Consider the following 11,182-nt stretch of genomic DNA (forward strand, 5'->3'; position numbering starts at 1 on the left):
TTGAATAGGCAAAAAACTAATATGACTACCAGTATGGTTGGTATTCTTGACAAAAACTCATTCCCTAAACGAACCATAGTAACATATGATGTCATTTTAGTCGTAGCTTCATAACAATAAAAAAACATATATCTGAAGAGAAAGTGGGCTCACCTGCCAATCCAAAATGTGAGTAACGTTGCGGTGGTAGGCTTAGGTTTAGAGACTGAAGAAGAGAGAGAGAGAGAGAGAGAGAGAGAGAGAGAGAGAGAGAGAGAGTGTGTGTGTGTGTGTGTGTGTGATGGGAGAAAGTAAAGGGGGAAAATTAATTATGTGGAGAATGAAGGATCTGAAGATAGATAAAATGGAAATTGGGGAAAATTGGGAGCCACTCAATATAATCATATTACTTTAGAGTTAATTACTCTTTTCGTCCCTATGGTTTGTTAAAAATCACTATTTCAATCCATTAGTTTAAAAATTATGATTTCAGTCCCTGTGGTTTCACTTTCGTAACCATTTCAGTCCCTGTGGTTTCACTTTCGTAACCATTTCAATCCATTATTCTGTTAAGTACAGGGACTGAAATGGTTACGAGGTGGACTGAAATGGTTAGGAAAATGAAACCACAGGGACTGAAATCGCAATTTTTTAAACTAATGGACTGAAATAGTGATTTTTGACAAACCATAGGGACGAAAACAGTAATTAACTCTATTACTTTATAACAAAAACTTTTATACTAATTTAATTTATCTTTATACAATACTAACAGATTAAAACTGTGAAACAATAGGTTAAGAGTAACTATTAATTTTACTATTTTTTTATGAAAACAAATTATGTTTCATCACATTTAAAAGAAATATATCATTTGCTAGCGTAGTTATGTCACGCTGCTTTTCTAGAAGATTTTAAAAGGAAGCTATCTTAAAATATCTAAAAATAAATTACATTTTTCTAATTAGAAAAAAAGTATTTTCTCAAAGATGCCTAATTTCATTATTTGACCTCTGAGATATAACTTGAACTCCATTTTCCTAGGTAAGGGATGGTGTTTATGATTTTGGTAAATATTTCATATCACTATTGGTCATCTTTCTCTATAGACCAAAAGTCACATTTTAAGGATGTTAACCAACTACCTAACTATGAGTACATAGCCTTCATATGGAAAAACAATTCAGTGATACAGTGTTACATATGATATGCAAAGCCACTCAATGTTGGTTACTCAAATGTAATCTACATGTTTAATTGAAGTCACGACTTCTCACCCACCACATTCCCCCACGGTATAGAGGATCACAAGCCCTAGAACCGTATAGGCGTTCTTAGCGTTAATGAGTTAGTCATAGATTAAAAAAGATGATTCTTGAATATGATGTATGTTGTATAAAAATAAAAAAATAGATGACATGCTGTAGGTCGATTAGGTCTATGATCATGGTGCCTAAATGGTCAGAAGTCTTAGTTAAGTCACATGGAAGTCTTATAAAGGTTTGATGTTATGTTGGGTTAGATTATTTTGCGTCTGATACCAAACTAACGTAAATTTTGTTTGAAGTTCAATAATAAAAGAACCGTTTGTTTTAGGTTCATTTTCTATTCTTGTAATTATCTTCGAAGCCCAATAATACAATCGTTTATTTGTTTTATCAATTTCTTTGGTGGCGATCAATATAGTTCAATGAACAGCAAATGATAAAAAGTTCAAAAAGTTTTAAAGACATAAATGTCATTTTAGTCGCATTTTCTCATGGTGTACAACAAAACAATCTTCAAGTCATCAGTAGTGCATGTTGCCATTACCACCAACCACCCCTAACCCAAAAATCAACATAGCAAAAAGGACTCAGCCTGATTCGCCAGGTATATAACCGTACAAAATGATCGCCAATTGTGTGTAGCTTAATACATCATCACCGTACAAAATGGCTAACTAACTCACTCTATTAGTTTTTTCTTATTTACTTGCTCCAGACTCTAGCCAGACTGCAAAGAGAAGGCGCAAGGCATAATACGATAGAACACCCCTTTTGGAAATGCTGAAGACTTAGAAGACATAGCAGCAAGAACACACCAAAATATAACTTTGGGTCGAGTTATTCGACTAACAGCCTTACTGTTAGTAATATAACTTGCCAACATAACCACTTGACAAACTTTTGTATATAACTTGCCTACGCAGCATACCTATTGTAGAAACTTTTGTATAACATAGCTACGTAGGTTGCATGATGTGGATGGTAGAAAAACCATATATCTTCGGCTGCAGGTAATATATATAGATATATATTATATATATAAACTGCCACCCGTCGCATTGCGGCGGGTAATATTCCTAGTTATTTCATCAATTAGCAACACGTAGGATTTAATAAAAAAAATGAAATGAACGAGTTTTTTTTTTTATCTCAAAGTTACGGGTTGTCACAAACAACGCTGATACGAACACATGTGTTTCGAAATAGGCTTTGTTCTTGGTTTAATGAAGTTACACGTAACATCTACTTATATTCAGATTTAAACAATGCCCGCCTCAACTGAGATAACGGACATCCATCAAGCTCAAAAAGAAAACTTGTGTTTCCCATAGTCACAAAAGATTGCGGTTTGTATTTCGTATAGCCACCGTTTCCGTAGTAAAAAACGGTTGGGTTTGCACATTCAATCTTCAATACTTCATTAAAATACCACTAGTAGAAGAACCCGACACGTCTTCATGTTACGGAGAATGTTATAGAAATTGAAGGAAAAGGAAAAGATTTGTTGAAATCGAATTTGACAACTATGACAGCTTTTTAAAAGTAGCAATCACCTCCAATCATTTCCTGGTCAAATCACACACTATAAAGTTTAAAGTTATCGTGTGTTGTAGTTTGGAAAGATGACCGAATATAGATCTGAATAACAAACTGTGGAGAACTTGTTTGTGTCGGGTTCTTCTGCTAGTTACTCGATCAACGGATTGATCGGTAACATTACTCTACTTGTGCTCCGATTTAAGCGGCGTGTTCCGATCAACGTTGTTAAAGGTGATGAAGAGTTTAGAAACCCTAGAATTGTGGTGTTTTTACGGGAAAAAACGTGATACTTGAAAAACATCCATATATACGGCCCGTGTACATTTGGTAACATAAAAAACCTTTCAAAATAAATCCATTGAGCCGTATAGTTTTTACAAATCGTATACACATGTATACGGCTCGTATAACTATATACGGGCCGTATATAGTAAAATCAAAAAAACATTCTCTGCGCATTTTCCTATTAAAAATCATTCTATACGGGCCGTATAGAATGTATACGGCTCATATACAATAGAGATGTGAAAATAAGATATAGAAGGTGTGGGAAGAAGGGACTACAAAAGTATGCAGGTACGGTGGGTGCATCGATTCTACCTAATAATTTAACCAATTAACCACATTCCAACGGTCTCCACATTTACTCAAATTTACCTTTTCCTATTTTAATAACCACAACAGTCAATACCACACCTACCAGGCTACCACCACCACCCATCAGAACAAAAGGTTAAAAAAATATAATAAAAATAATAATATCAAACAATAAAAAAAATTCAAATTTTTACAATATCCCTTTTATTAATTTAACTTTCTCCCTTAGATTTCTTCAAATATTTATATTTATTATTACATATAAAAAAACCAAATTCGGTGACAAAGAAAGAGAACAATTTCTCCCAGATAACAGTCACATTACCATCGTCTACATCACTGCAAATTCATATTATTCATGATAGTTCTGATCCCAATTTACGGACCCACATCACAACCTTCTTCAGTATCAATTTCTTGGCTACAAACCCCTCTTTTCTCTGATAAATTTGTCATCTTTTTTGTGGGTTTTTGTTAAAGATCTGAAAAAAAACTTGTGGGTTTTGATGAAAGTGTGTTAAAGATCTGAAAAGAATGGTGGGTACAGCTAATGGTGGGAAAAGACCCATCACTCCAGTCACACCAGACGCACCAGTCACTCCAAGACAAGCTTTTTCGGTTGTTAATGGCGGTCAAGATCCGGGTCTGCGCTCCGGACCCGGTAGTGTTAACGGGTCGGGTTGTGGCGGTGGAGGTGGAGGTGTTGGGTTTACTAGAGAACAAGTTGAGGCTTTGTTGAATATGAAGATCAAAGCTAAAGATAAGTTCAATCTCAAGGTTAGTTTTTTTTTTTTTTTTTTTTTTTTTTTTTTTTTCTTGTTAGCATGTGTAATGTAAATCTTTTTTGTGGGTTTTCAGGAAAAATGTGATTTAATGATGGAGTATATTAAAAAGCTTAGATTGTGTGTTAAATGGTTTCAAGATTTTGAAGGGGGGCTTTCTTTAGAACATGAGAAGCTCAAGAAGCTGTTTGAATCAGCAGAAAAGAAGTCCAATGAAATGGGTAAAGATTTTAATATTTGAATTTAATCTTACTGTTTTTGATAATTAATTAATTAATAATAATTATTAATTTCCCTAATTTGTTCATGTTTTAATTTGTTTGATTGGGTTGTAGAAATGCTAATGAATGCAAAGGAAGAAGAATTGAGCGCGATCATCGAGGAATTAAGAAATAATTACTCGGTTTTACAAGAGAAATTCACGAAAGAGGAAAGCGAAAAACTGGTATGATTCGAAATCTCGAATCTAGACTACGAATTCATTATTGGTTGTTAATTACTAGATTTAATTATTGAATATTGAATATTGAATATTGATGGTTGATCTAATTTTCAGGCTGCAGTTGAAACATTGACGACGGAGAAGAATGCTAGAACGACAGCCGAAATGTCACAAGCTTCCCTCACTGAAGATCTCGAAAAAGCTCAAGACGAGTGTTCAAGTGCGAATCAGAAGGTTATTATTAAACTGGATCTGAATCTTTAAATTTTAATAGCAATCCATTATGTGACATACTGTAAATTTTGTCGGTTTTACAGATAATATCACTCAATGATATGTACAAAAGATTACAAGAGTACAACACGGGCTTACAACAATACAACAGTAAGCTGCAAACGGAGCTTAATCAAACCAGCGAGACCCTAAGCAAAGTGGAACACGAAAAAGCTGCGTTAATGGAGAATTTAAGCAAGTTAAAAGGCCACCACGAGTCTCAACAGGCTCAGTTGGCTTCTACCAAAGTCGGTTTTTCAATATCCGTTTACCATTTCACAATCTTTTGCTTATTTTGATCGACGTTTGCTGAACTTTTTGAGTTGTTTTAGGCGAGTTTAGAAGAATCGATACAGCTAAAAGAAGCTTTAGCTAGTGAAGTTGGTTGTTTGAGAGGGGATTTGCATAAAGTGAGAGAAGATCGTGATCGACAATTGTCGCTTGTTCAAGATTTAACGGCTGAAGTAGTGCAATATAAAGAATGTACTGGAAAATCGGCTGTGCAGTTGGGTACCCTAACTTCAAGATCACAAGAGCTCGAGGTTATTTAACACCCGTAAATTTCTTTTTAATATCTTGACTTTGCATAACAGGCAGGTTGTGTAAATTTAGGGGTGTTCAGAATTCGATTCGATTATCAAGAATTCAATTTGATTCAATTCAAACTCTAGTCTAGTAAATCGAATACGAATTTATAATTTTAAATTCGATTCGAAATTCGAATTCAAATTATACATATTTATTAATTATATTTATATATAATACACACGTAGCCCAAATAGCCCGTAATGAATTTAAGTTTTTTTTTTAAATGAAATTGAATCAAAACGGATTTATCCAAATTCGAATCGAATTGACCAGTTTTAATCGCATTCAAGCAAAAAATAAAGTTATTTGAAAAATTCGATTCGAGTAATTTGAAAATTCGTTATTGGATTCGATGAACACCCCTGAATGAGCATAACGGGTCGCAATGAAAATGGTCAAGTTTATTTATTTATTTATTTATTTTTGGATAAGTCGAAATGGGCTGGAATGGGCACCAAGATTTTTTTTTTTTTTTAACTCACAAGTGTGTTAAATATTTTTACAAAATTTTGACATGTTAATTTGAACCTTTCGAGATTAAGCGGGAACCTAATCGATCTATTTGTTAGTAAATAAATCAAAACTGTCACGTTTATATGTATCTATTAACTTATGCTACACTTGACATTTGTTGTTCTTAGGCAAAGTGTGCTTCACAAATCGACACGATAAAAAGATTGCAGGAGCGACTTGCTACCGCACAGAAGAAACTGGAGGTATCATATCATCAGATTTTGGGACCACTTTTGTTTCTATATTTGTAGGTCTGGTTTCAGACTTATATTTGATTTTTTTTTCTGTTGTAGTTATCTGATTTATCGTCAATTGAGACAAGAGCGGGATACGAAGAAGAGAAAAAACTTAACTCAGAGTTAATAATTCGTTTGGCAGAGGCAGAATCGAAAGTTATCGAAGGAGAAGCCTTGAGAAAAAAGTTGCATAATACAATATTGGTATGAGTTTCGTTCTTTTTTGTAGAGGGCAAAATGGGCCAGTCGAGCCCGTTTGGTTCGGGTCAAAATGGGTCAAGGTGGGTTTGACCAGAAACACATTTTGTCCCAGGTTTTCGCAACTTTTATTGACAAGCTATGTGTTAAGTATGATCACAAAATTATTTTTTTTAGAATGTCGGGTAGATTTAGTAGATTGTAATTTAGGATTTTAGGGGGCAAACGAGCCGAGCTCGAGCTCGATTAACTTATGAGAGCTCGGCTCGTTTATAATCTATTAATTAGTATATTAAATAAAAATAATATAAATAATAGACTCGTTTAGGCTCGCGAGCTCGATAAGTGAAGCTCAGGCTCGTTTACTAAACAAGCTTATTTTTTAGGTTCGGGCTCGGCTCGTTTACCTGACAACTTTAAATAAGGGGTAAATGTTATTAGATATTAACAAAAAATAATGTTACACTAAGGCTCAACCTGACGAGCTTCACATCCCAGGCTCAAGCTTAGGCTCGATAAGTAAACGAGCAGCTTGGCTCGTGCTTGATAAGGCCCGACTTGTTTCGAGCTTTTTCTCGAGCCGATCTCTAGCAGCTCAGCTCGTTTGTACCCCTAACTGTAAACATTAATAATACACTTTGGGCTAGATGTGTAAACGAGCCGAACTGCTCTTGAGCCTCTAGTTTTCTGGTTCATGAAACATATGATTAATTGGTTACCATACAATTCTTACCAAAAATATAATCGCGGCAGGAATTAAAAGGAAACATACGAGTTTTCTGTAGAGTCCGGCCCCTTTTGTTGGACGAAGGTGTGGAAGATGAAACAAAACCCATTTCTTTCCCGACGACAACGGAAGCTCTTGGCCGAGGCATTGAAGTGTTGCACCATGGTATATAACTATACTTTAACTTGTTTAAACTATGTATTTGACTTTTTTTTCATCGTGTTGTTGACTCTTGTGTTTGACTTTTTTTTTACTTGTTGAATAGGTCAAACCCATCCTTTTATGTTTGATAAAGTGTTTATGCCTCAAACAACACAAGAAGAGGTGTTTGAAGAAGTATCACAGCTTGTTCAAAGTGCACTTGACGGTTATAAGGTGATTATGATATTTTCCCAGTTGTGTTTGAATGTTTTTTCCGTTTGATGGTTGCATTCCAAATTTCGGTTATTAGGTGCCCTGTAAACTTTTATCTTGTCTTGATATACAAAACGGCATTTTTGTAAAACCGTCATTTGTCAAGTATAATGTTTTTCTTTTTTTTTTTTCTTTTTTTTTTTTTTGTGTTCACAATATCATAATGTGTTATTAGGTTCATGCTTGTAGAGTAGAGGTTTTTATTTTTTTATGATGGTTTGAAAAGTGAATAAAGTTGAATTTATTTTAGTTGGTCGTGAAACAACTATCGCCTCCAAACCTCAGTGAGAAATTTATATGCAAGAGACAAAACCGATCGGGCTGTCCCATTCCCATAGCACTTATTTGTTCACTTTTGCATTTATTATGCAACTAATGCATTTATAGTTGATATGATTTTTAGAACAAATTCACTTTAATTTGTTGCTTTCAAAGATGTAGTACAATGCTACCTTTTAGTCTTTTAGATATATTATACCCATTGTTGTAAGAATCGCTAGGTGCTAGCCGGCCGATACTGGCTAGCGATTAATCGGATTGGGATTTTATATGTAATTTTCAGTTTTGTATGTATATACACACTTTTTTATATGTAATTTTTTTAAGTAGACATGTTTTAACACCGTCTTCGACCCATATTTTGAAATAGATGGGATTAATTGCCGGAATTTACAGGTTTTGGCCGGAATCGCTAGTCTGCCACCGATTTTTGGCCGATTAGGACCGGATTTGACCATTGTTGACCGCCTAGCTATTAATTGGCCGATTAGATGAAAATTACTCGGTGAACCCCCGACTAGTGATTACTCAGCGATTAGTCGGAGGCTAGGCGGGATTTTTACAACCATGATTATACTAATTTGACCCGTAATTATTTATTCGAGTACAGTTAGAATTAACAGGTCTTCATATAAACAAGTTAAAATCGCCACTTGTATCGTATTTCATTCTAAAGTGGAAAAGTAGCGTCTTTGAACTCACAAATCAAAGCATACTCGCTTATTCACCAAACGTAATTTTCTCCGTAGGTTTGCATCTTTGCCTATGGTCAAACGGGATCCGGTAAAACACATACAATGATGGGAACACCAGGAAGCTACGACGATAAAGGACTCATACCACGGTCACTTGAACAAATATTTGAGGCCCGACAAAAGCTTAAAGAACAAGGGTGGAAGTACGAAATGCAGGTTTGCAAATGAATTTCATAATCTTATATATCTTTTTCCAGATCATGTCATTGTTTTTTTGTGCGTTTTATTCAATAATTAAACTTTGTAGGTTTCAATGTTGGAAATATACAACGAGACAATACGCGACTTATTATCAGCAAACAAATGTTCGACAGATGGTAGTGCTAATAAACAACAATATGCAATTAAACATGATGCAAATGGCACCACCCATGTTTCGGATTTGACCATTGTTGATGTTCGTAGCAGTAAAGAGGTCTCGTATTTGTTAAACCGTGCCGCACAAAGCAGGTATCTTGATGTTAATAAAAGATCGTGAACTTTATGCACGAATATAGGTTTTTAAAATGGCTTCTTTTCCTTTTTGAATTTAGGTCTGTGGGTAAGACTCAAATGAACGAACAATCATCAAGAAGTCACTTTGTCTTCACTCTACGGATATTCGGCGTTAATGAGGTAAATCACAAGGGTTTGAAAGGAAACGGGTTGAAACCGGAAGTCACCCGAAGTGTATTTGAATTTTTAATGCATAACGCCTCCTAAATCATTTAATTTTAAACGTTGAATTTTTATTCAAGTTTAAAAAATTTTGAGTAAAGTACATGAATGGTCCATGTAGTTTACCAAATTTTTGTATTTGGTCCCTAGCTCGCGCAGGGGCGATGCTTTGAAGGGGCCGGGAGGGGCGCCCGACCCCCCGAACTTTTCGGCCAGTATTGTTATATATGTAGTTTTCGTATAGAAATTTTTGGGTATATATGTTTTCGACCCCCCCCCCCCCCCCCCCCCCCCCCCCGGTTCTATAGAAATTTTTGGGTATATACGTTTTCGACCCCCCGTAAAAAATTTCAAGCTTCGCCACTGAGTACGCGGATGGTCCCTGTAGTTTGCACTTTGTAAGGCAGTTGGTCCCGAGTCAACAAATTTAAAGATTTCATTAGGTCCAAGTTGAAGGCTAAATGTGTTACAAAGTACAAACCATAGGGACCATCCATCTACTTTTGGCAAAGTTGGAGACTAAATGCGTCACAAACTGCAAACTACAGGGACCATCCTTGTACTTTAAGAAAGCTAGGGACCAAATCCAAAATTTGGGTAAACCACAGGGACCATCCGTGTTTTGGAGATAAAAAAGTGTTTTGGCTCACCCCAACCTGACCCGATCATACAAAAATCTGATATGACCAACCGAACAGTCCAGTGGGGTCTGGATTATCACTGATTAGTCCAACCCAACCCGACCCGTTTTGACACTATGCACAATCTAAAATTAATGGTTGCTAACGACCTAACGTTGACCTCTTGGTTTGACTCTTTATAGACTTTGGAGCAACAAGTACAAGGTGTTCTCAACCTTATAGATCTTGCTGGTAGTGAACGCCTTTCCAAGAGCGGGTCAACCGGGGATCGGCTAAAAGAAACTCAGGTATATACTTCACATTCTAGTTCGGGCCGAGCCCGTTTTTAGTTTTCACATTTTATTAAACCAACTCTTACCATGGTTAAAAATCAGGCCATCAACAGGAGTTTGTCATCACTAAGTGATGTTATATTTGCACTAGCAAAGAAGGAAGAACACATTCCATATAGAAACTCAAAGCTCACATATCTTCTTCAGGTATATATAAATAAATAAAAAAAAACTATATTTGTTACAATTTATTTTTCCATCTTAAACTCATGCTGATCCTCTTCAATGGTCAAAACCAGCCTTGCTTAGGTGGCGATTCAAAGACGTTGATGGTGGTCAACGTTTCTCCAGCACCATCTTCGGTCAGCGAGTCACTTTGCTCTCTTCGGTTTGCTGCAAGAGTGAATGCTTGTGAGATCAGCATCCCTAGACGTCAAACCTCGATGAGATACATGGAGCCCCGACTGAGCTATGGTTAAGCGAACCGCTGGATTCAAGTTGTTAGTTATTAACATAGAACCAAAACCGAAAAGTTTGTTGTACGTTTTAACAGTTTGCATGTAACGTGTATAGCCGAAAGGATCTTACATGGTTTGTAACAGTGAAGAATGATAGGATTAGTTGTTTTATGATCATGAGATTTGTACTTGTTGATTTGATGATACTTGACAGTTATAGATCCTGATTAAACATATTTTCTAAGTGTTCTATTTAGTATGTTCCATTCTTTAATATTATAATTGTTTTAGGTTGTTTTGGACTTGGGTATAATGTTTTAGGTTGTTTTGGCAAGAAAAATACCAAACATAACAATGTAAGACACAATGCAGTGAATTCTATGCTTAAAACTTAAAACACCATGCCAATAACGTTAAGTAGTGTGTTTTAAATTTCATGCCCATAATACGTTGCATTGTGTTTTAAATTATTATGTTTGGTGTTTTTCTTGCCAAAACAACCCAAAACATCATGCCTAAGTTCAAAACATGATGCCTACATGTCAATTTCTATGCCTTCTCACA

General features: G+C 35.6%; 1 protein-coding gene across 1 annotated transcript; it reads left to right on the forward strand.

The window, feature by feature from the left end:
* Positions 1-3,651: 3,651 nt before the first annotated feature.
* On the forward strand, positions 3,652-10,868 carry LOC110889968 (kinesin-like protein KIN-14N). The gene is made up of 16 exons (XM_022137537.2): positions 3,652-4,160; positions 4,242-4,386; positions 4,501-4,610; positions 4,722-4,841; positions 4,925-5,128; positions 5,213-5,422; positions 6,110-6,184; positions 6,275-6,421; positions 7,169-7,307; positions 7,408-7,517; positions 8,585-8,746; positions 8,838-9,040; positions 9,124-9,205; positions 10,071-10,175; positions 10,263-10,367; positions 10,460-10,868. Exons 1-16 carry the CDS (start codon positions 3,918-3,920, stop codon positions 10,637-10,639), a joined length of 2,340 nt encoding a protein of 779 aa, XP_021993229.1. The 5' UTR covers positions 3,652-3,917; the 3' UTR covers positions 10,640-10,868.
* The last annotated feature ends 314 nt before the right edge of the window (positions 10,869-11,182 follow it).

The sequence above is a fragment of the Helianthus annuus genome, chromosome 11, assembly GCF_002127325.2.
Source record: "Helianthus annuus cultivar XRQ/B chromosome 11, HanXRQr2.0-SUNRISE, whole genome shotgun sequence".
Classification (NCBI taxonomy): domain Eukaryota; kingdom Viridiplantae; phylum Streptophyta; class Magnoliopsida; order Asterales; family Asteraceae; genus Helianthus; species Helianthus annuus.